General features: G+C 36.4%; 1 protein-coding gene across 4 annotated transcripts in view; it reads left to right on the top strand.

The window, feature by feature from the left end:
* The window catches only part of LOC117400529 (transcriptional activator GLI3-like), a 122,461-nt gene that overhangs the window by 21,369 nt on the left and 74,410 nt on the right, over window positions 1-26,682 (top strand). For 2 of the 4 annotated variants that reach the window (XM_059023069.1, XM_034000629.3), the window contains one exon: window positions 21,748-21,993. In XM_059023069.1, the coding sequence (XP_058879052.1) occupies window positions 21,748-21,993 (246 nt within the window). Of the gene's footprint in view, window positions 1-4,521; window positions 4,745-19,890; window positions 20,007-21,747; window positions 21,994-26,682 lie in introns of those variants that run through there. The other 2 variants (XM_059023070.1, XM_034000630.3) reach the window with 2 other exon arrangements.

Below are 26,682 nucleotides of genomic sequence, written 5' to 3'. Positions count from 1 at the left end.
GACTTACACCTCAAGTATTGAATTTGCTGGCTCTGAATCACCCTAACTAACACCTTTGAGTTGAATATACTGGCTATAAAATCAGTCTGCTAACAAGTTTTGTATTGAATTTACTGTCAGTAATATCCAAGCACTTTGAGAAATCACTTTTACATTTCCCTGCCTGTGGCTCAGGCTACAATGGTGCATTTTCTCATTAATTGCAAGAGACCCAGTTACGCTTTCTTTGTTATGGGTTAAAACAAAGGACTTGTTCGCGAGACATTCCTTATAGTAATTGGAAACCAAAAGGTTAACACACTAGTCGCGTTGCATACAGTTTGATATATAGGAATTTGATGTAAACATTTGCAAAACAGCTGTTTTAAGAAAACTTACTAGATATAACAGTAGATCCTATCATATGGATCCTGTAAGATACGATACCCTCTATTAACTGATAGACCTCTGGCATGTGTCATTTACACAAGCTGCTACCAATTGAACAGTACAGATAGAACCTGATCAATGCACATTGTGTTATGTGTCTAAAACATTAAATTTAGCTTTTAGCAGGACAGAGTAGATTGAGTTGCATATAAAAAACAGACTAGAAAACACAAGAGGGGTATTAATGCAGACCCACAGGCACTGCGTTTGGGAATGTAGTTTCACCTGTTATATGCTGTCACTGAGTTCACGTAAAACAGAACAGGAAAGCAAGGGATTAATACAGTTACTGTACAGTTAAAAAACTTAAACAATATTTTATTCACAACATTGCCGACCTTCAGAACCTATTTTTTCTTATTTTATTTTTTTTTACTCCATTTTCTTTGGATTAACACACACTTTAGTTGCAAAAAAACCTAAATTGTCAGATTATTTTCGGATGGACTGAGAAATTACGGTAAGAATTGTGTACAACAGAAAATAAGTAATGTTTTAAATGTGTGTCTACACCTTTAAATCACAGTTTTGAATTATTGTTCCCGCATATTGCATGGGGTTGACCTTTATGAAGGGGGATACAGGAAGTGAGAATGAGAGAGAAATATGAGTGACGCTTGTAAGCAAGACTAAACAGCTGCTCTATACCTTTTGCACTCTCCCAGTAAAGCCTATTGAACCACTTATTGTGTATTGACAATTAAACACAAGCCTTACAACTGTTTTTGGAATGCTGTTTTGTAAATTGCCAAATGCTGTATTACTGCACTTTTTTTTTTGCAGATTTTCTTTTGTATAGTATACATGCAGTACTGTACTTTGGTGTTTTAGACACACTAATGTACTTGACATTGTTAATTTATAATGCCCCGAAATTAATAAAGCAACTACAATGTTTCAATCAGATATATGGCAGGTTCTGTGGTACTATATTACACATGTATGAAAAGCATTATGCATTGACATCAATTTTCACATTCAATTCTTCAGGTTACTTTTTAATGTTGAAATTTATTTTATGCTCGGAATCACAATTACAATATATTTAAATTACACTGTATAAGTCATTTTGGATTACATTTCCTGTAGAGGGTTTTTATATGGTGAGGGTTTTTATTTGGTGAGGGTTTAGTCATCAGTAGATAACTGAAGAAAAGGTTAATCCTAAAGAAATAAACTTCAATAAATGACGTAGGCATTAGCCAAAACTTTTCTCAATGTCTAATAAAAAAAAAAAAATTAATAAGAGACCAGTTTTCGAAACAGTCGTGGACGTCAGCAGAAATTACCAAAGTGGATTTTCGAGTTCTCTCTGGAGCCGACTGATGCTGTTTTTCCCCCCTTCTCTCAGTAAGTTATAAAAAGTTGAGTTCCATTGCAATTACTAAGTCTTACGAGAGCATTCCCACATGGCTCAGTAAATGGTAGCTTCATCCTGAGTTCTTTCATCTCTTTTCCTGCTCTCCTGGCTTGACAGTTGAAAAGGTCTGACTGTGCCACACAATGGTTTGATTGGTTTCTCTGGGGGAGGCTTTTCCCTGCCTCATCATTCGCCAGGCAGGTGGACCAGAAAGTCTCTTGATTCTTTTGTTGCCTCTGAAAGTCTGCAGTCTTTGACTGAATAAATCCGCCGTCATGGGATAATTTGCTAAAAAAAAAAAAAAACGGAGACTGAAAGATGTGAGAGAAACGCCTCCACTACTTGGGTGCTGAATTAATGACATGCCGGTACAGGAGAATTTGCAATTGAAAAATCACGGGGTGAATGCTAAGGGGGGAGATGATCTTTAGAATGCATGAGTGCAAAGCCTTTTATTTCATATTTGAGGGCAAGTAGGCCTTAAAAAATGACGTTACTCAAAAAATTGTATATGTTGTTTACATGGCAAGCACATTTAAATGAAAAAAAAAAAACATTCTGTGCTTCTTTAAGGCATTTAAATTATTAACTGCAATCTCATATGACCGAAATAAAGTTCAGTTAACACAGGATGAAAAGTAATTTACAGATAGGGTGTCCCCGGCCATTTTTGTGGCTCCCACAGATAAGGTTTCATTTTAAAACGGATAGACGACAATTCCACTTACGGACCCTATTCTGCGACACCTGTGATAACAGCTTGTGGATCCTAATTGAAAATTGGTTTGAAAATGGATTTTCACTTTTCTTCCCCCGTCTCGGCAAATATTGAATGGGACTTGAGCTGCCACGTTGAATCCCAGATTGTGAAAATGGAGCAGAAAGCTGTGATCATCTTTCACAGCTGTGTCAGTGATATGACAGTTTTGTGATCTGTCTTATTAATGAAATCATTGATCACTTGATGGAAGCTGTAATGAACTGTTTTTTTTTCTGGGACTTCAGTTCTGGAGCCTGATTAGATTCTTTGAAATGAAAAAAATTGCAGTCAACGGACGCATTTTTCCAGCTACCCTAATAGCATCTGAAGAAAAGCATAAAACTCTGTGATTTGTAAAACAAACAAGGTCAAGTATTTCTAAAAGCATTAGCGTGTAAAACACAGCACCTGCTATCGTGGCCGTGTTATAGTTTCTTCTTGTGCATCTCAATACAATTAGGTACTAAATCTTACAGTCATACTTAGGAATTCTGCTACAATGTACAATGCTTGGGGAAAAAAATTGAACTGCATGTTATCTATTGATTATCAATGAGCTGTACAGCCATCAGAACTGACAAATAACTACTATAAATTGATATTAGCAGTACTTTCAAAAAGCTGATCTCCGATCCAGTTATTTCTTTTCATTACTTGTATGTAAGTGCCTTTGCATTTGGTGATCTATTTACAAGGCATTGAATAAATGTCAAAAAAAAAGAATTGTGTCTCTTTGCAGAAGATGTGACGTTCAGGGGTTAAGAAAAGGATTTACAGTCTAGCATCCAGACTTTAGGTTTGATAAGAGGCCATTTACTTGAAATGCTAGGAGTACTCTGTAGGGCTTGACACTGAAGTACCTGCAAGGTTTTCTATTTTATTAGCGCTGCGGGGTGACCTCTGCATCCAGTATTGTCTCTAAGCATGATACTTTTTTGCAGTCAACCTATACATGCATCATTCCAAGTCTTTATTCAAGAAAATACTGACCTTATTCAAAGAACACTTATTATCTTTAAGTGTACACTTCAAAAAAATGTATTTGTCTAAGAACAGCTTTGATGTTTATGATATAGAATATCTACTAAATGCTGCACAAATGTAAGTATTATACATAGATGTATACATATATGTGAGGTATCCAGAATTTTCATCATTAAAATAATGATTAATTATAATTTATTTTTAATTTCGGAATAAAACAATTTTCACCACCACAAGCACAACCAATGAAAGTGTTTCTTTGATTGAACTTTTAATCCGATGATGTTTAATGCTAGTTATAATCTCAAATTTGAATACATTCACAATTTAATTTGAGACAATGAGACAAGTGGCATTGATAAAATAACCAAAGGGAGACTGATACTTTTTGCAATCCTGTAACTCTTCACAGGTCTGCCTTGCCTGTGAGACTGGTTACAGAGACCCAGTTAGCATTTTTGTATTACGTTACAAATAAATTAAAAAAATTAAAAATCCATTAAAAATAAATAGCTCATTATTCACTGAAACGACAGCTCCGGATGCTGTTAAAAAAAACCAAACTTGGCCATACTAAATAAATTGGTACTAAAATTCCTTCCTTAAACCCTCTTTGGCATATTAGTTATTCATTTTCTTTATAACGATTAACACTAGAGGCAGAGTCCTAAAAGGATTACCAGAATTGTTTTTCTTTTTTGTGTATGTGTTTAGATGCGGTGGAATGTGGTTTCTGTTGTTCTAGGGCAGGATGGTTTTCCTGAGCGGGGTTTGGAGTCTCGCTCATATTTCACTGTGAATTGTCTCAAGGGTGTTTCCTCACTCTGTCTGCGTGGGTCACCCCAGCAGTGCCCATTCTGCGCTTGAAAGGGGATCTGTGATCAAAGGCCCTAATGATGTCACTGATTTCTGGTGATTGATTAGGAACAGAAGTCTTAAAGCATTTTACACTTCAGATCCATTAGTCTCTGCTGTTAAAATAGCTACAGTCTAGAAGGGGAAAAGGCTGAGTGTGAATGTCAGTAATGTTCCAAACACTGCTGTTCGGAGTTCTGTGGCAAGAAACTTTAGATTTTTGAGTTAACATGGCAGCAGAAATAAGTCTCTAGAAAGTAAGGAATTACATTTTATTGGACAGAAAAAGGAGAGTTAAATAAAATAAACAAAAGGCCTTCCTGAAGAAAAACACTTTGAAAAGAGGGGGAAAAAAAGTAAGTCTACTGACTTTTCTATTGTCTACAAAGGCGCTTTATATTTGAAATTGTTTTCTTTTTACATGTATTTAAATTAACCTTTAATTGGATATTAATATGGATTCTAAACCATTTAGCCGACATAAGAATACTAGACTTTCAAATCTGATTTAATCTTTTTTACTGATATTTTAAATAAGATAGATAATGTAGATAACTCACTGCTATGAAGCCAACACTAAAACACAGGTTAATAACAGCTACAGGGCTTTCATCAGAAAACAAAACATGAGGCCAGACTGATCATGGCCTGTGCAATGAAATGAAATTTAAATTAAGCATCATGCTTGTTTTGTAAGAGTAACCACTTTGACTTTTACAATGTGCTTGGTGTAATGACCTTGCTAAATCTGGTCCATGGTGTATTTTTAAAATTCGTAGTTACTAACTTTATGCAGTCTTAGTGCAGCGTGGGTTGTTTGAAGACTCAGTGACACGTGCTGCAAAGGCTGCTGCAATACCTGGAATTTACAAGGACTATTTACTAAACTAAATTCCTCAGTCAGTCAGTGGTTTGTTTAACAAGGTATGTTTTACGTCTGCTTAAGAACATAATGGTCACCCTCCTCCCCCCACCCCACCCCACCCCACCCCTGAACCTTCTCCCCCACTAACCACCTCCATTACTGGAATTGGGTTCTTCATTTACACTGTTGTCCGTTTCACAGCAGGAGGCGGCAAGTCTTAAGACTGCAAAAAAGAAATACAATAAAAGGGGGCTCTCTTTATCTGGCCGGGGCCCCATGCACACACCGTAAAGACTGCATGAGCCACACCCAGCGTTCAGTTTGATTGCACCTTCAATGGGAATTAATAGTGCTGTGAAAAAAAAAAACTCCTTTCATAAAAATGTGTGACATAGAACAAAGCTGTAAATCACCATTAGAGTTACTTCCTATGTTTTACCATTCACTGTCAAGGAAGAATGCCTGGGGCTTGTTTGGAGCTAATTCCCTCTTGAGTAAACTTCATTTTGTGGACTGGCCCAGCACTGAACTGGACTGATAACTTTGTTTATGGACCTGCATGAATATCTTATAGATAAGTGAGATCATGCAAATGACCCCGAATAAGAAATCTAGGAAGCAATTACAGATACAGGCAAATTGGTGTGTTTAGAAGGCCAATATCACTGATAAGAAGAAATTTCTCCAACTTTCTTCCTCCCCACTTGAAAGTTGGACTTAACTGTGACCGTGTTTTAGTTGATCAGAAGCTGGGAGTGTTTGTAACAGGAAGAGATACTACTTGAGATTGATGTATATTAACATTTTTTGAACATTTAAGATAAAATGATCTTATCTACAGTACTCATTTAAAACCTTTTGGAAAAGCATGTAATGGTTTGGGGGTGGGGGTGGGGGGTCAACATGGAGATGCAACACACATGTGAGGGGTGCCATTACACCAACACATCTGTGAGTGATAGTTTCCACAAGTATGGTACATTGGGTTTTCCATTTTCCTCAGCAGTAAGGACTGGAATAATGCCAATAAACATAGTTGTTTCAGGTTTATGCGGAGTTACTTTTAAGGCTGTCTATCAAGCAAAGATCAGTCAATTCTAACTCCGCTAACAGAGGTCCTTTATCTTCTTTGCATAACTGTGGACCATGCTTTGTTATGTTGGTGTTGGTTTATTCACCAGTTGACATGCACCAGAGATAAACAGCAGTTGGCTAAAGTCTGTAATGATAATAAAATGTTTGGCAGCTTGGTAACTTTTACTAAGGGTATACTAGAGGCTTAGTTTAAGCACTTAAATCATTTCATTTAATGGTGAGAATGATTTTTGTATTTAAAGTATAATTAAACTTGGAATTCTTGCGTGGGATTCTGGAACCATTGTATCAAGGTATATCAATTTACACATTTTTAATGAATGGAAAATAAAACTCAGTGTTGCAAACTTGTAACAAGCTACTTAAGAATTCTTAAGTGTGCGCTTAAGGTATTTGTTGCCATTTTATTTTCTTTTTTTTACACAAAGAATGGAGCGAATTGCACTTTGGTGTGAATGCACTGTTGTTGTTTTGCATGATGGTAAACAAACAGCAAACTTGTCCTTCTTTTCTATTTAATTGTTTTTGTATAAATTGGTGCTGTAGACAAGAGGGTAGGCTGCAGCACAGACAACCAAGCAGCTGAAACAATAGATGCTGCACTCCAGTCCAGTAACTGACAATTAAATTCCATTCCTGGCCTGAAGGAAGCGTCTGCCTTTGTTGGCCTCATTTGTGATGTGTTTTGGTAAATGTATGACTTTGATAAAGAGTAACTGTATTTAAACAACTAAGTTTCCTTCAACTATGTGCTTAATTTCTAAAGACTAGCAGCTGCCACATTAGTATCATCTTTTCCTGTACTGACTGCTTGGCAAGCAACTATGTGCTTAATTTCTAAAGACTAGCAGCTGCCACATTAGTATCATCTTTTCCTGTACTGACTGCTTGGCAAGCAGGTAAAAAACACTTATTGTATTTCTACAATTTCCCAGTTAAAATAGCAAAATGTGAAACCGTTTCTAACCATCTTTAAACTATGGCTTTGAAGCAGCAATTCAATTTGTACTATATCATTAAATGTGATACTTATCTTTGTTATCCAGTGCCTTGTAATGTTTAATATTTAAAATAACTACCTCAGAAAATACTTGGTTTCAACCCTTCGTCCTGTGGCCTATAATACCAGGTGGTTTGTCACCACAGTACTTAAGTTGTAATTAGAGTGATTGCCATAAGAACATAAGAAAGTTTACAAACGAGAGGAGGCCATTCAGCCCATTTTGCTTGTTTGGTTGTTAGTAGCTTATTGATCCCAGAATCTCATCAGACAGCTTCTTGAAGGATCCCAGGGTGTCAGCTTCAACAACATTACTGGGGAGTTGGTTCCAGACTCCCACAATTCTTTGTGTAAAAAAGTGCCTCCTATTTTCTGTTCTGAATGCCCCTTTACCTAATCTCCATTTGTGACCTTCGTCCTTGTTTCTTTTTTCAGGTTGAAAAAGTCCCCTGGGTAGACATTGTCAATACCTTTTAGAATTTTGAATACTTGAATCAGATTGCCACGTAGTTTTCTTTGTTCAAGACTGAATAGATTCAATTCTTTTAGCCTGTCTGCATATGACATGCCTTTTAAACCCAGAATAATTCTGGTCACTCTTCTTTGCACTCTTTCTAGAGCAGCAATATCCTTTTTGTACCGAGGTGACCAGAACTGAACTGAATATATAACAATATTCTAGATGAGGTCTTACTAATGCATTGTAAAGTTTTAACATTACTTCCCTTGATTTAAATTCAACACTTTTCATTATATATCCGAGCATTTTGTTGGCCTTTTTTATAGCTTCCCCACATTGTCTAGATGAAGACATTTCTGAGTCAACATAAACTCCTAGGTCTTTTTCAAAGATTCCTTCTTCAATTTCAGTATCTCCCACATGGTATTTATAATGGACATTTCTATTGCCTGTGTGCAGTACCTTACACTTTTCTTTATTAAATGTCATTTGCCATGTGTCTGCCCAGTTCTGAATGCTGTCTAGATCATTTTGAATGACCTTTGCTGCTGCAACGGTGTTTGCCACTCCTCCTATTTTTGTGTGGTCTGTAAATTTAACAAGTTTGCTTACTATACCAGAATCTAAGGCATTAATGTAGATTAGGAATAGCAGAGGACCTAATACTGATCCCTGTGGTACACCACTGGTTACCTCACTCCATTTTGAGGTTTCTCCTCTAATCAGTACTTTCTGTTTTCTACATGTTAACCACTCCCTAATCCATAGACACGATCTCCCTTTCCTAAAACCATGCTGGCTGTCTCCCAGGATACTGTTACCATATGGGTAATTTTCCATTTTGGATCTTATTATAGTTTCCATAAGATTACATACAGTATAATAAAAGTCAGGCTTATTGGTCTGTAGTTACCTGGTTCGGTTTTATCTCCCTTTTTGTGGATCGGTATTACATTTGCAATTCTCCAGTCTGTTGGTACAACCCCTGTCTCAAGAGACTGTTGCATGATCTTGGTTAGCGGTTTATAAATAACTTCTTTCATTTCTTTGAGTACTATTGGGAGGATCTCATCTGGCCCAGGGGATTTGTTTATTTTAAGAGCTCCTAGTACCTTTAACACTTCTGCCTCTGTTATGCTAAAGTTATTTAAAACTGGATAGGAACAGGTCGACATGTGGGTCAAAACTTGTGAAACGTAATCATTTAATATATTTGCCATGACCACATACTTCCTTAAGGTTTGTTTCAAGACACACTGGCCAGGATTTTCAAAAGGTCGTAAATGATAACTCCAGTGTTAATCAACAAATTGGTATGTAGCATTGATTTTGGCATTTTCAAGCAGTCTTTATGCCTATTTTGTTATTAAATAATTGTTCTAGTGTGATTTTCGAAATTATGTTGATTTACAAAATAATGTTAATATCTTAACGAGCCGTGCTTCTTGTGACGGTTTCTTTTGTTTGCGTGGGAATTTAAAAGGAAATCCGTGTTAATTGTCATAATTTTGGCGTTAATTTGTGCTTGGAAAAGGAGAAGTTTAATTAACGAAGGAGTATATAACTCGCCTTAAAACAGAAATTTAACAGACCGCGGCTCTGACGCCGATGATAGAGAGAGAGAATGTGTAGGTTAATTTCTTACAGACTACCTAGATAATTCAATTTTTTGTAGTTAAGAAAGTATTTTAGCTTTTTCTATACTTGTGGTTATGAATGCGATTTCTTCACTTGTTTTAACCATTTGTAACATTACAGAACGTTTGTTGTATTACTAAAATTATATACCGTTATTTGCACCCAGTGTAATGTTACCACGAAGAAATTATCAATGAACTCAGATAAGTACATTATATGACAGCTAACCTCCACTGTAAATTTTATTCGAATAATACAAATAAAAACCTAAGAGTAAAAAATGAAATCTTGGTATAGAAAACAGCATATTAGATATTACAATAAAGTTTCCTTAGGTGATTGCTGATTTGCAATGCGTCCTTGGCTTTTAACACCTGTGTCTAATCCACACAAGAACGAAGAACAGGCGTACAAGGACACACAGATCTACTAGGAATGTGATCGAGATCATTGACATGGATTTTGCCTAAATGTATTTGTAATGTTGTCAGATTCCTCCCACACGTTATGTACAATGTACACGTTTGTATGCGTATAAAATGTTCTTATAATACTGTAAGTGTTCGGTGGCTACTTCTAATCATGTTGAGTTTATTTATCACGGGGGTGAGCAAAGAGTACCAGAGAAAATGCATGATTAGAGGAATTCACTGAACAATTACTTATAAACAAATTGTGTATTGGGTTAGGGAGTTCGATTGTAATTTGAAAAACGTAATAAATATATAATGAAGCGTTACATACATGGTATACATGTATAATAACGAACAGCTATAAACACAAATTACACTTCAAACGTATTAATTTATAGCCTACAATCGTACATACTAAAATACATCAAAAAAAAGATATTTTTTTTCTTTTTAATCAAAAACCGATTGCAAAATGCACATTAAAAGAGTTGTATATAATAAGTTGTTGCAAATCCCCCTGAATGAGGGTAAATGACTAGTGGGATTTAATTATTTATTTATTATTTTTAAATCCGTGCCGTTTGATTTTCACCCACACACCAAGTAATCATAAATCAGCATTTTATATGTGAAGTGTTCTAAATAAATGTACATTCTGGATGACAATTTTAAATGAAGTTTACAAATGATACACAAAATCGATGTTCCCATTTTTTATTTCCGTATGGCTGCTGCTCGCTGGTGGGAGAGCCGTCTCCCTCTACGCTAGTAGTTTCCATCACAGCGAATTATGCTTCCATTCATTTTTCTTGATCTTGTTAACATGTATTTTGATTAACGAGTTCCCCTTATCTAGTCGTTGAGACAGGAAGTGATGTACGTGACCTGCGACAATTAAGCTTTTTAACGAGAAATGCGTTCATTAACAACCTCATCGACTCGATTTCAAAACATTAACAGATTCATTTTATTAACAAATTTTGTTTGAAAATCATTTGCTACGAAAGCTGTTGTTACTATACCATGAGTTTGATACAATGACACTGTTTTTTGAAAATCCTGCCCGTTGACTCCAGTTGAACCCAAATAGGTAAGAATACAAACTGCTAGACGGTTAAGCTGTTAGTTAACTTAAAAATAAAATCATAGTGCCAGAAACACAGTATTCCACATACCGCAAATAATCTTACTGTAGCTTCAAAGGACCCCCACAGCATTTCCTCTTAAAGACAGTTGCTCTTAAATCTTGGCCTTTGCTTGTATAAACCTGCTTGGTTTCACATATACATTCCAGTTTTTTGAGTACTTACACCTTTTTACTATTTAGTTTGCTTCTGGTAAAACACACCTTTTACACCTGGACCACAGTAGATATTCATGGCTTGGATTTCACGGGATTGAGGGAATCGCGCATTTTCCAAACTCCCGCATATCTCCAACTTTCAGTGTGGGAAAATCCCGCAGAGATATTTTAAGACACCAAGCTACTGTATTTTTCACCCAATTTAGAATGCCTGAATCGCTACAACAATCTATAAGGAAGTGGGTGTCAGTGATGAAAGCACTATGAGCTGCATTCTGAGTAGTTCTGGTTAAATAAATAAAAATAGTCCTGGATATTTTAAGTGCCGTGAGACTTTATTCTCTCATACGTGATTCTCGGCCGCTATCTTTAAGGATTATAGAAACTTAGTACACTGCAGTAAGTAAACAGTTTTGTGTGTCTAAAAGTTGTTTAAAAGTACAGACTCAGACATATTTAGTGTGTGTATGCGGTACTCCTAGCAGGAACTACCATCGCCTGGAGTTAAGCCTCTCATCATGTGACAGAGTTCACAGCTTAGGTTTCGTTTTGAGTCTTTTGCTCCGTCATTGTAGCAGCTAGACTGAAAGGGGCGGTATCGTTGGAAAGCTTAGAATCTCAGCTTCCCCCCACCCCCAATGTTCATTTCATATTGAGGTTCAATGGTGCAGTGTTTTTTTTCTTTTTTTCTTTTTTTTTTTTTGAGCTATCTATGATTACAATATATATACATATATTCTCATTATTACAACATATAGTATGTCTGATCCTGTTGCAACTTGCGTAATATGAAAGGATATTTTGTGACCTTTCATTTGATATCTTAGATGCATGCAGTACAAACTACCCAGTACTTAAACATACATAAATGAAAACAGTGAAAAACAAGCAGAAATACGGCTGAGCGTAAAGAGTTAAAAAAAAAGAAATGGAGCGCTGGTTAAAAAGAAAAGCACCTTTTTCTTCGGCTGCATGCAAAAACTTCACGTCAGGCAATGACAAAAGCAATGGAGAGTGCTCTGTCTCACAGTGATGAACAGCTTAGGTGTCCTGAAAGCAGCTTATTTTAAAGCAACACCAGTGTGAATAATGATGCAGTAAAAAAAAAAAAAAAAACTATATATATGCAAAAGTGCCTTTTCTTTTGCCATTCCCCCCTAAAATTTTGGAATCCCCCCCATTGGCTGCAGCATTTCCCCCCAGCACACAAAAATTACATTCAAGCCCTGATATTAATATTAATGTCAACAGACTCTTCACAAAACTAGGCCTTTGAATTTTTGCTACAGCTTTTGAGTGCATATGAGGCACATGCCAGTTGTATTTACTATCATATACATTCTTTTCTAAATTGCATTTCAAGTTACAACACAAACAGACATGTGGCTGTTTTATAGACGTGTGGCTTTAATTTGGAAGAGCGTTTATTTCTTTCTTATTTATTTTTTTACCATCATTTTACAAGACGAAATTGTTACCTGAGGTTAAGTTTTCTTTATGGCTTACCTGGTAACATCTGTAAATTACTGTGTGCATGTGCATCTGCAGATACTATGAAAGGTGGGTTTCTTGGCAGTGGGAGTTACTCACAATGCTTCCTTTAATACACCCTATAATTCTGTGAAATCCTCCCTGCTCTGAACACCTACATTTGTTTACTCATTAAGTTATCTCACGCACCACGGATATTTAGAAGCTCAAATCTCACCGTAGCCTTCACCTAATTTTATATAATCATTTTTTAGTTAGGAGTTTTATTTAGTATTAGAAATCAAAGTTTCTTGAAATGTATTATTCAAAAGATGCATCACTATTCAAAAGATGCATGCACAGGCTATAGTTACTGTTGTTGTATGACTTTAGCACAGTACCAGGATCTTTCTTATAAATATCTTAAACCAGGCTGTGAAGATAGACCAGGATGACGAAAGATCTGAGAACTCGATTTGGATCTGTTAATTATTGGACATGTTAATTATTGCTGGTAATGCATGCTGAAGTTTAGTTCTTTCTAAGACATGTGTGCAGTCAGATTTGATATGGTAACATGATATGCAACATGATTCGCATGTAAATCCTGATGAAGGTGCACGGCACTGAAACATTGATTTGATTTGTTCACTTTTTAATCTTGATGTTGCACAATAAAAGTTTGAAAATATTATGGTGAACAGTGGATACTCTCTGTTGCATATATACTTATTTTATCCAGCACCGGATTCTAGCGAGTGGCACAAGACAGCTTGACTTTACTGAATGATTCACATTTTAAAAAATGTATGTATAAGTCTTAAAACATATTCATAAGGAATCAATGCACTGTACATCACATTCCTCCCATGTGTAAATTGTTTGTGTTTTAACTACTGTAAAGTGAAAGAAATTAGCCTCATGGAGTTATAAATGTGTGACACTTCATTCACATCAAAACCTCTTCTTAGAAAAAGTGTAGTGATCTACTACACTACAGGGCATAAAACAAACAGTAGCAGGCACAGAGCTGTGAGTGAATAATGAATGAATTACCAAAGTGGAAGAAACAGCAAAAAAGAGTAAGAGAAAAACAATCACAAAAATGGAACTGCAGATACCAATGTTGATATACTTTTAACTGGTTGATGAAAGTCATATCTTCCAGTTATTTTTTGAAGAATTTGTGGGACACCTTATCACACTGTTTTGTAACGGATGATACAAGCTGGTTAGCAAGGTGCAGGTCTCTGGGTAGTAAATCTGATTAAGAGTTTTGTGAGTGACCAGAGGGAATTCTTGAGATTTTTCTCAGTTGAATAGGGAGTGACCTGTTAGGCCAGGGTTCATCTTCCAGTAGGGGGTTTATGGCTTTCTAAGCCGAAGCAATTTCTTGATAGAAATCTACAGAAGAGTCTTGCTTTTGTCTCTACTGTCACAAGCTGTAATTATATATAATAAGGCTAGCATGCTAGATCTTGTACTACCTACAACACACACAGTTGTCACGTGTAGTGAATTGACATAATAATTGCCCAAAAGCAATATGCATTGCTCAGTTTATGATTGAATTATATGGTGTTCAAATTGTTTAATACCATTTCAGGTGATCCAGTGGAAAAGGTAGGTGGCAAGGAAAGATCAAGAAGGAGAACTGATAATAACCTTGTAAGTCTACACTGAGTGTTAAAAGGGATTTGTTGTTTTTGTAACAGATCAACAATTAAGTTCTTCTCAAAGGATGGAGTCTGTAGATTAAAAAGACACTACCTTAGTGGGCTGTATACTACGAGATTAATACAAATAATACATTATAAATACAAATAATTTCATACTTTAAAAAAAAGTACAATCTATGCTATATGGGTATATTGTCATGTATTTGGCGGCTTTTTAAAAAAGCATTCCTTTTCTCAGCTCTTAAAAACTTCAAACACTTTCAATTGTATAATTGATAGATTAAAAAAACATTACAATTGTATGGAATACTCACCTTAAATTCTGGGAACACCCTTGCAATTTGATTGGTGACTAAAAACAAAGAGGAAATATAAATTAAAATATCCCATACAGAATGTTTACAAGCACAGTTGACGTGTGTCCAAAACAGTGAAAATGCTCAAAAAGAAGAAATAAAACTGAGCAAAGAAAAAAAAATTGAAATGTTTCATTTCACATCACAAGCTCATAATTAGTGATTTTTATGACGGAACATTTTTAATACATTATCCATTGTAGGCAGTAACATTTTTAGTCATTGATAAACTGCTTAGCATGATGCGAATTAATGAATTTCGCCAGCTTGAAAACCTTGTTTTTCGGGAGGTTCTTAATCCTGTTCCAGTTAAATTGCTGATCCCTCTCATTTTCAGATATCAAATGTCAAAAGTTAAATTAGCCTGCTACCCAAAGATAGGCGTAAATGTACTATTAAATGGGTTGAAAATAATTTTTTACCCTCCTGGGAGTGTATTGTAGTTTCTTTGAAGTGTCTAATTAGCCTGCTCAAAGTAAGTGGTGACTAACAGCCTAATAGAAGCTTCTTAAAATACTGCTTTACAGTATTCACATTTGAATCGTGTGTGCTTGTATGTGTGTAGGGGGTGGTGGCATTAGTCATTTTGTTTAACCCTCTGTGCTATTTTGTCTATGTTTAAACATATGTATTGGATAATGTTATTTAAAATGGTTTATGTTGGGATAAACACATTGGCCATTTTCAAAAGGGGTTTCATTTTTGGTGGAGATTGTAAAATCCACAGAATTTTTCCACCTGTTAATCTGTTCTATTTTCTAACGTGATCCTAAATGAATAAGTAATGAGCACTTAAACAGTTTTATCCACCAATACTACAGGATCAATTGTGTTAGCAAATGCTATGTAAACGCAATCGAAAATCGCAAATGCAAACACGAGGGCAAAATCTTATTACCATTCAGCCTTACCAATCGCAGGTTTAATTAGGACAACATAAAACAAACAAACGTGATCAGAACAAATTCTGGGAGTTATAGGTTTGAAAGGAGATAACTGCAGTGTGCAAAAATGAAAATGAATGAACACTTTTTTTTTGGATGTACGCAAAAGGTTTAAATGAATCATTTCTCATTTATTTCAGGACGCGTAATTTGTTCTCTCTACACAGATGAAGACGGGCTGTAGTCTAATACATCCTGAAATAAATCATGTAAACCTTCTGTGTACTTCCAAAGAAATCCCAAGCCAAAATACGACCCCATTGGGATCGGGTCAACCCCATCGTCTTGAGGACTGTTCATTGACATTTTCAGAAAATCTTATTTTTTATGCAGACAATTTACTTTACCCAAAGCCGACCTGAATAAGAACAAATACCAGAACAAGATATAACCACCCCTTTGTGTCAAAGTGAGACTAGATTGAATTATTTAACAGGGTAGCCCCAAATATGTCAAAATATACTTTGGAAATAAAAATTGAAAAAGTAATAAATAAATAAATAAATAAATAAATAAATAAATAAATGCACGCATTGCAGACATATGTTTTAAATAAAATAATCAATCATCCGATTTATTTATTTATATATTTCAGAAGTACTAAAGTGGGCTAAGTAATATTTAATTAAGTCAATATTGCAACAAGCATAATATTCCAAAATCATAAATATACACTAAGAAAAGGAACAGTGCTGAAACAAAATGGTACAGCAAGTAGTGTATATGCATTGAAATACTGAATACTGTATTGTTAAACTGAAGACGGTCCCTGAAGAGAAATGAAAGCTAACTTACTTTAAGGAATGTATTGTATGTATTGTATTCATCTACTTTAAACACTCAATTATAAACTCTACTTAAAATGAAAAACAACTGTATACATTTCTACTCAAATACCATGTTTATATTAGGTGGATGGATTGGTCATTTTATTTAAAAGCCTATGTCTGCAATGTATTTATTACCGCATTAACATGATGCTGAAGTTGGCTTCTTATTCAGCCAGTTTCTTATTCGCATCCCAGCTTCTTACTCCCTAATATGCACAAATGTAACTAAAATTGAATAAGTAACTGGGCCCTGGGGCTTGTTAAATAGACTTTTTCTTGTTCAAGTCTGTGTGAGTATTTTGTGTAATTATCCAGAGTAACCTATAGTTTGACACATTGGGGGCTACCCTGGAGAATAATTCAAATTAGTCTCACTTTGACACAAAGGGATGGTCGGATCTTCTTCAGATCGGCTTAAGGTGAATTGTGTGAATTGTGTGCATTGCAATGGGATTGTATTTCAATTTGGGATTGTAATACACACACACACACACACACACACAAACACACACACACACACAGCTGCTTCTAACACAGGATCCACGTTGAATGTCGGGGAGACTCGGTCTGACCTGCTGTCACTCTGTTTTTTACTGGCTGATAGAGGTATTGACGCAGGCAGAAAGCTAACTGGTGTAAGTTTACATTATCCACCACTTTTGTCTTTAGAAAATAGACACAGATTCTTAGACCATTACGCATTCCACCAAAAGAAACCGTTAAAATAACTAATGAACCAAACTAGCGGATAGAGTCCTGCCATGCTTTACACAGCTTTGTACTGAAAAAGTGGGAAAAACGGGTGCAGAAAAAAAAACGACTAAATAATGCGATCCTTCAGCGGATCTCCTTTGAAAATAACCCCCATTATATTTCAATTTCAAATGAGCAAATGCTGCTAGTTGTCTAGAGCTTGACTTGTAAATGCTTTTGAAATAATAGTTTCTCTGAAATGTATGTTTGAACAAACAGTACAGCAGAATGTTTAATAAGATGCCTAAAAGGCTGAAAATGGATCAAATACCTTTTTTGACTCCTGCTATACAGTATATGCACCCTGTGTCCTGATCATCATGTTACTTTTCACAAGAATGTCTTAATCTCTTTAATACACCACTAAACAGATGCTTAAGCGTTTGGTGAGAAGTGCAGTTCGCACACGTTATTAAAAGATTATCAAGGTTGAGCCTTGCACTTCTCAAGTGGGCCTGAGCAAACAAGCTCTACTGCGTCTGTTTCTTGTATGTTTATAAAGCCTGTGTGCTTAAGCTTGTCTTTCATAGGCAGGTCATGTTTGCTGAATTACAACAGTACAAGTTCAATAATAACTAAGATGTACATCGCAGAAAGCGCAAACAATGAAAGCTTCATACATACATATTTCAAGATAAGGATTATTTAAATACATTAAAAAGTGGAAAAATTTACAGTAAAATATTGTTGCTTATCACTTTTCACCCCTTCAAAAATACATAAAAACTCTAAAAGTAAAAAGTTGTTGCAGTATGAACAAAAAGTGCTTAAGTGACCTATATCAGGTTTTAAAAATGAATTTTCTTCCTAGTTCTTATGTTGTATAAGGTACATGCTGAAAATGTATGTCCAATGTTTTCTGCAACCCATTATAAACCATAATATACTTTGCTCTGCGATAGCTTCCATGTAGAATTTGTTTCATGTTTTTTGTGTGAGCAGTTTTCACCAAGTGATTGAACACATGTGAATGAGATTTACTCATGGAAAGAGCCATTTTGCTCATGTGATGCATAGGGCCTCATTCACAATGTTTTAATACATCAGTTATTTAGCAACAAGTTTAGAACAGTTTCATAAATCAAAATTTCCATTTAAGCAGTTTGGTGTCGGTCATCCGGGATTACTGTACCCCAATTAAAAAAGACCATCTAATATAATACACCATATCTGGGACCCATTTTGTCAGTGCATTGTGACTCTGAAATAGGATTTTAGAGACACCTTTCCATTAAATTTAAAACACGGGTCTCTGTGATTTGAAGATTCTTGAGTTTAGGAGACCTTTTTGCATGTATCAAAGGTTTTATATGTCTGAATAAGTTGGATGCTTAAGTGCACGTGGCGCAGCAATAAAGGTACTACATACATTTAATTTTATGCCCTTGAGGTACAGTAGTTTTGCAGTATCTCTTTTACATTTTCTATAGTGTTTTTTTTCCTGAAGAATCGTTTGCTAGGTAAACTGATTTTACCCATATCTTTCTTTGCATCTGTGCCCCTGACACGACTCATTTACGACTCATCTAATGAGCAATTGGAAGAGTGCAGGCTGGTTAAAGCATGGAGCACTATTATACTGCAAGAAAGATTCTGAAATACCAGAACTAGGACGTAAGCTCTGATCAGGGAGACTGAGAGCACAATTACCTTCTTTTCAAATCCTTCTGTGACACTGCAGGAGGAAAAAAAGGACTTTGAAACTTGAAAGGCAAGAGCTTGCTTTCAACCTCAAAAGCAAGGAGGAAAGGGCTCTGAAATGTGTTCATTACTCCCAATTCACCATTAGCCTGTTTCTTCCTTTAGCCTCAAGGCATTTACTGCTTTTTGAAAAGATGTTAAGAAATTCAATCACTATAGAGAGCCCAGTTTTTGAGCATGTTTCCGTTGGTCCATAGAGGTCTTGGCTGGAGTCTTTGTGTGGGGGTGAATAGACCTATGAACTGAGCCTGTCCAGCGCAGCCATGAGGCTTGTGGGGTTTGGGGGTGGGGGTAAATTAGTTACTGTCAACCATGTATTAAAAAAATAGACTGTTTTGTATATATATATATAGATGTATTATTGACTTATTAATGACACTTTGTTCTGAAATGATTTCATAAACCCAACTATTCAATTTAGCCCCCTCCCACCGCCCCTCCTGCTGTTAGACAGTGGTGTGAGTTTGCCCAGTAGGAATGATCCGGGGACTGGAGTTTTGAAGAGCTACAAACCACACTGAAAAGAGCTTTGTGCAGCATCTCTACAGACACTAATTCAGAGAAGTTAGATTAGCCCCCTAGAAATCCTACCTGTGGCAGTGCCTTAGGATGAGCACTTGCTAAAGTCAATAAAAGAGCACTCTTAGTTTAGTCGATAGTCCAGATAAGTTTGCTTTGCAATTCAAGCTGCTGTTGACCCTGCTTGGGGAGTATTTGTAAAACCATTTATTTTGCATAAACTGAAATAATAAACCCTTCTCTCTGTAAAGGCTGATTGTGATGGTGTGACATGAGTTTGATTTAATGATTAGCCGCTTGACCCCCTCAGCTAGAATGAGCTGCCTGAATACAGAGTAAGTTCGCTGAAAGGAACAGAGGGAAGAATACGAATGAGCTTGGCAAACTTAGCAGGGTTCCAGCCACTTGTGAATATTCAAATGGGTGAGGGAGAGGGAAGAGCAAGAGAGGGAGGAGAAGAGGAAGGGTATGGCAGAGGGGCCAGGGTCCTAAGAAAGAAACACACTGCTCGCTCACATGAGAGACCACATGGCTTGGGAAAACTCAAGCACAACTTTCAGAGGCTGAGTCGGTGGGTCTATTGGAGTTAGCTGTAAGTATTACTGAAGAATCTGGAGTCTCTTTTTTATGAGCAAAACAATGGTTTGGGTTTAGCACCAAGGATTATCTTCTGTTAGCAGATTAGAAGAAAACTGCATAGATAATGAAGCCTGGGCATAAAATATACTGTCTTTAACATGGGTTTCATTATAAAAGCATTGTCTGCTCCGGAAATAATGCATGCACCTGGATGAATAAGCTTTTTTTTTAAAAAAATAAAGTATTTTTCTTTTCTTTTGCACATTCGATATCAAATAATTGTTAGTGTGTTTCATGTTGTGGTAGTGTTGATTGTTCACAAAAAAATCATGTCAAATAAAAACTTAGATGGGGCACTCATTTTCTAAAGCCTGTGTTGGTGGTGCATTACACATTTTTAAATATTGCAGTTTTACTAAAAAGAAGGCTTGTTATGAATATGCATATTTAGTAGGAGTGAACAGTGCAGTTGGGAATTCACCTCAGATTCCCTAAATCAGTCAGTTTAAAAACATGTTTTAGGGTAAGAAAGCACAAGTAAAGACAAGTCATTTTGATATATAAGTTGGGCATTCTGATAGCAATTCATGCCTACCCACTGAAGTGCTGTAAAGTAATAGCAGTGCTGAATTCTGTCCTGAAGTTTTTTTTTTGTGAATTGACTGTATCTCCTGACCCTGTAGCTGGCTTTTGCCCAAATCCAGTGCAATAACAGTTGTCTTCTGTTTGTCTGTTTGAGTTCACTGGCAGATGCTGCTGATGACTGAGTTGTTTTCTTACATATTTGCTATGGAGTCACACTTGTTGCCATGGCAGGCAGCGCCTTTCTGTCAGTAATTTGGCCTGGCTTCAGCCTTGCCTGCATTTACTTAAAACTTATTGAACAGAACAAGACGGGACAGCTTGCTTGCCCCTGTGTTGTGTTGTGGTTAATGCTCTGGAGGAGAACTCAGAATAATTGCATGAATAGTTTCAAACCCCTGCAATGTGGACAGCCCTTCAACATGTTTTGCTTTCTACTCGTTTGCTTGAAAAGGTTCACAGACCATCAGATTTTTCATTTGGCCTCAAGAGAGAGGCAATGTATAACAAATGTTTTATAGCTTGCAAGCATGCAAAACTATTGTTTTTTTTGTTTTTTTTTAACGAGTTAAACATGCTTTCTATCTCAGTTCCTAGTTTGTTTAAATTAATCATTTGATGGAAAATATTTATAGGTAGATGTTTGTTTTGAGAACATATGTACATTTCAAAATAAAGCTGGGAGACTTGGACTCCCTTCTAACAGAGACCTACTGATATCAGTTTGCTGTAAAAGACTGTTATTGCCATCTCAAACTCAAAATGACAAAATATACTGTAAAAGATTTTAGTCATGGACAAAAAAAAAGAAAAAAAATGTGATTAATATTTTGTAAGAATCACCATCTGTGTAGGAAATGTGTTGCATGCTGAGATTACAGAAGGAATTATTGGCCAAAGTGGAACTCACTAATGAATATAGATGCACTTCATCAAAACAGCTGATGAGTGTCCAGAGCATATAAAAACATTACAATTCTCAGATCACACATTAACATTACAGTTACACACAGTGATTACATGTTGCGCCCTAACCTACTGTAACAGCCTTAATGAGTTCTGTGACTGCAGTAATACAAGATATTTTACATTTCTTTTTGGAGTGGAATGAAAGCCTGATTCTTAGGCTATATTCTTGGAGATTTAAAATGCTTTTACTTACTGTCTTTCAGAGGATGAAAGTCCTGGACAGCCTTATCAGAGAGAAAGAAGAAACGCAATCTCAATGCAGTCGCACTCAGGAGGACAAGGTCTTGGAAAAATCAGTGAGGAGCCCTCAACATCTACTGAGGAGAGAGCCTCACTGGTGAAAAAGGAGATCCATGGATCCCTTTCCCACCTGGCCGAACACTCGGTCCCTTACCGCGGGACGCTATTCGCGATGGACCCAAGAAATGGTTATATGGATCACCATTACCGTAAGTAATTGATCTAATTTAGCCCAGCACTACATCAAATTACCTTAAACTTTTCTGTACAATTTTTTCTGCAGTACCTAATGCACCAAATATGAACAAGCTCATTTTTGTCTCTGAATAAATTTCAAACAATATTTAAATATTTGTTCCAGCCCTAATATACAAATGTTTTAAATAATGTTATAGCCTAGTGACACAATAAGTGACATGCAGCTCAGACTAAGGGTAACAGACTTAGCTACTTGAAGTTAGAACTTTCAGCTATGAAATTTAGCTCAGACTTTCAAATCAGAACTTAATGCGTCAAGAATTTGCAAGCTTCACAAGATTCCATAGAAAAAAATTACAAACATCCAAAAAAGAAAATGTATAAAAACAGTATATGCACTGCCCATGCAGCTCACACACATGAATACTGTAGCTTCCCCAGACTTACTTTGAATCACAGCATAATAGAGATGCCTCTGGAATGCTCAACATTACATGAAAAAAAGAAGATATAATAAGGTTTTGAAATAAGGTATTGAAAAAGGAGTTGACAGGCCTCAAGTTATCAAGTTTATTTTTGCTGAGCAGTGATATAAAACGGTGTATGCTTAAGCACCCTACACAATCCTGAAGTTAGATCTAATTATGGCTTCAAGTTCTTGGAACTCCCTTCCTCTTGGAACAAGACACACGGTTTGTTTTTTTCAGTTTTTAAAAGAGAGTGATAATGGACTTCTTTTAACCACTGGGCACTTGTCTTTACCTTGATTATCGAATTTTTATGGCACAAATCAAGGGAAGTAATGTTAAAACTTTACAATGCATTAGTAAGACCTCACCTAGAGTATTGTGTTCAGTTCTGGTCACCTTGTTACAAAAAGGATATTGCTTCTCTAGAAAGAGTGCAAAGAAGAGCGACCAGAATTATCCCAGGTTTAAAAGGCATGTTGTATGCAGACAGGCTAAAATAATTGAATCTGTTCAGCCTTGAACAAAGAAGACTACGCGGTGATCTGATTCAAGCATTCAAAACCCTAAAAGGTATAGACAATGTCGACCCAGGGGACTTGGGACTTGACCTGAAAAAAGAAACAAGGACCAGTGGTCACAAATGGAGATTAGATAAAGGGGCATTCAGAACAGAAAATAGGAAGCACTTTTTTACACAGAGAATTGTGAGGGTCTGGAACCAACTCCCCAGTAATGTTGTTGAAGCTGACACCCTGGGGTCCTTCAAGAAGCTGCTTGATGAGATTCTGGGATCAATAAGCTACTAACAACCAAACGAGCAAGATGGGCTGAATGGCCTCCTCTCGTTTGTAAACTTTCTTATGTTCTTATGTTCTTATATGCATCTCCTCATAGGACTATCCTGTAGAGATGAAAGAAAGAAAGAAAGAAAGAAAGAAAGAAAGAAAGAAAGAACAGTATAATTGGATGGTGATACCTGCAAATCTTATTAAAGATATGCTTAATTCACTGCAGGATTTACTCATTTAGTTGCACTATTTTCACTCTCCTGACCTTACTTTGATTTAAGAAAAACATCTGTTGGTCCTGTAATTCGACTAATATACAAAAGTATAATATTTCTTCAATTGCACAAGCTGGGAAAGTCTGGCTGCCGGCAGTTCTCACACCAAACAGAACAATGACTTTTGAATTACTGTCTGTGGAGGAGAGGCCTACTGTAAATATGGGGGGCTGGAACCCAGGGGGGTTGTAGGTTATACAGAATGTTTACAATTTGAAGGTAAATGGTCATTAGCGAGATGAATGATTTCTGAAGACATCTGATTAGTGAACAGTTTATCGGCAAAGTTAGTATGAAAAAAAAAAAACAGCTCATTTAAGTCCTTCATTAGCTGTCTGGCAGCAAATGGGAATGTTCCCCCATCAGGGTTCGCATCAAAGTGCTCGACAATTATTTTTTTTTCTTTCTAGAAGCAGTGTGACTGGTGAAAGAGAAACAGGAAAGGAAAGGAGGCTATTGTTTCTTGCATTTGTATAAAATGAGTACTTGTTTAGTTTTACCTTAATTTGACTGCATATCTTGCTGGTGGAGTTTTTAATCTTGCAAATAAATGACCAGCACTAGTAGCAAAAAAAAAAATTATTTCTTTTTTTTTTTCAGGGGTGGAACATTTGTTCTAGTGGTCTTAATTCAGGGTCCCTTAATCAAGTAGTTACTAAATGAAATTGTTACGCCAACCTTAAGAAGCAATCTTGAAACCAGAGCATTATTGTCAATTATCTTCACATAACCCAACCAAGCTGCCAAATCTAATTTACTGTAGGGTATCCAGTTTTACAGCTCAGTGGTACAGAGGCACAATGAGGTTAAGTGACTTGCCCAAGGGTCATATAGCATGTCAGTGGGTGAAATGGAATTCAATACAGAACCTCTCGGCTCCAACTTTTCAACTCTTGGCCTTTTGGCCACGACAGTGTCTATCATGAAGTGAATGCATTTGGCAGGGAAACAGTAAGCAGCACAGGTAAGATTCAGGCTTGTCGCTACACACGCTTGTGCACATATGGGGTTTTTTTTTGCATCAAAAGGTTACACGTTTGGACCCTGGTGCTCCATCGTTTCAGGCTGAATTATGACGGATGCTTTCTCTCCTTAGCAATGGGGTCAGCAGTTGCCTTTTAAGGGCAAACCTGGTAAATGAATGAAGATCCTTCACTGACCCACATGCTGCCAGCTGCTTATTAGGACCAGACATTGGTTATTAGTTCAGGCAGTGGCTAATTCCCTCTCCTCTCCCAGCAGCGCCAACAAAGTGATTGGATCTGCTAGAGGTAGCGCAGTAAGTGTAATAGCTGAAGAAACATTACATTTGGAAAAATCAAAAGGCAAAATAAGCTATATATTTTTTTTAAACCAGAAGTTATATCCAAATTAATTGCAGAAAGTATTTAAAACTATAGTTTTGTTTTGTTTTACCTCAGTGTTTTATAAGTCATGGCTCAATAATGATTACTCATTTAAGAATAAAAGTAGAACTCTACAAAGACAATTAAATTAAATTGCCAATTAAACCCACAGTCGGACACCATTTTTTGGGGCACTGTTTGCTCAAAAAATCTATGTGAATCCAAATTCTGACAATACAAACCCCCTTTTTATATAATATGTGTATTTAATACATTGAGGACATTAGAACTATGTGAAGAGACGAGAGTGGTGCCAGATACTGAAAACCTGCGGCACAATGAGTGTGACCTTTACACTAGCAAATGCCACTTTGACCTCAGCGACCCTTTGCTTCACCTCCTAAATTTGTCACAGGTGTGAACCCTGCCATACTGCAGCGCTTGCAAAGAACACTGTTAGAGCTGTGACTGGGGCAATTCTTTGTTCTCTGCTGTCAGTGTTTATTGTAACTAATATGCCAACACCTGGAGCCATTAGCACCTGGCTGTTGTCTTTGTGATGTAGCACTTCTTTAGAGACACCATGCTAGCCCTTACAATACTGTTTTATTGTATGTGTGTGTGTGTGTGTGTGTGTGTTTATATACCCCTTGAAATAAAATACATGTACCTTATACATTTTTGCCCCTGGCATTGTTTAAAATTTAACCAAATTAACTTGTGAAAAAGCTTGGAAGTGTCAAGGCAAATTTTTGGTGAACAAAAACTACACTACTTAGTATAACTATTTTATTCACATGGTGTGAATAAGTGTTAAAAGTTAGTATGGTATAAATAGATTTTCTTATTTTACATTTTATCCAAGATAAAACTCCCTCCCATTAAAAAAAAAATGGCGTAAACAGTGAACGAACATCAGATGCAATTATATATTTTGTATTCACAGGGGAACGTTGGTAACTGTGTTACCCGGCTGTGCTCAGATAGTACAAGAAATAAAGCATCAACATTATTTTTTTATTCTGATTTGAGGAGTTCCCTTTCCAGATGGTATAAAAACTAAAAGCCCTGATGAACACATATCTACAAAAGAAAATATAAAAAAGATCTAATAATTTGCAAGCAACAATACCAATACCATGAATCATCTGTTACTGTAGTGTCTAGATTTGGATCTTGGATTTCAAATCAGATATTTACGTCCATTCAAGTAGCCAGTTTGGTGCTTATACTACATGTTGTTATTATTATTTATTTATTTATTTATTTATTAGCGGTCGCCCTTGCCCAGGACAAATTACAGTTGTATACAAAAAATACATATTAAGAATTACAGTACAATTAAGAGCAAGATACAAAATACAATGACTTCAGTCCTAATAAGAGCAAATACAAAACATTTAATATCGGGGCAGTTCAAGAGCATAAGAGATAACAGTGTTGATAGTTACATCAGGGTTAGATACGAGTGCAGGTGTGTGGCGTTCTTGCGTGTTGTCCCTGCACTGAAGCAGGCAGACAGGCAGGTGAGAGCTGGAGTGGAGGCACGGAGACACAGAAGTGCAGTGAAACACGCCAGCACGGCGCTCAGGATTTATTAACACATAAAACAAAAAAGCAAACAATAATGTCATGTGACGCTACCAGCAATGGTAGCGCACAGAGGACGGTACAAGACTGTAAAAACACTAAAAATAAAAACACAATACAACAAACTATAAATCAAAGGTGCCGTGAAAACGGCAGGCCTTGCAGCAGCCCTGATCACAGTGATCGCTTTATTTTTATACTAACGCACCACTGAGACACGCCCACCTGCCT

The sequence above is a fragment of the Acipenser ruthenus genome, chromosome 4 (assembly GCF_902713425.1).
Source record: "Acipenser ruthenus chromosome 4, fAciRut3.2 maternal haplotype, whole genome shotgun sequence".
In the NCBI taxonomy this organism is placed as follows: domain Eukaryota; kingdom Metazoa; phylum Chordata; class Actinopteri; order Acipenseriformes; family Acipenseridae; genus Acipenser; species Acipenser ruthenus.
This window is presented reverse-complemented; position numbering and strand designations above follow the sequence as displayed.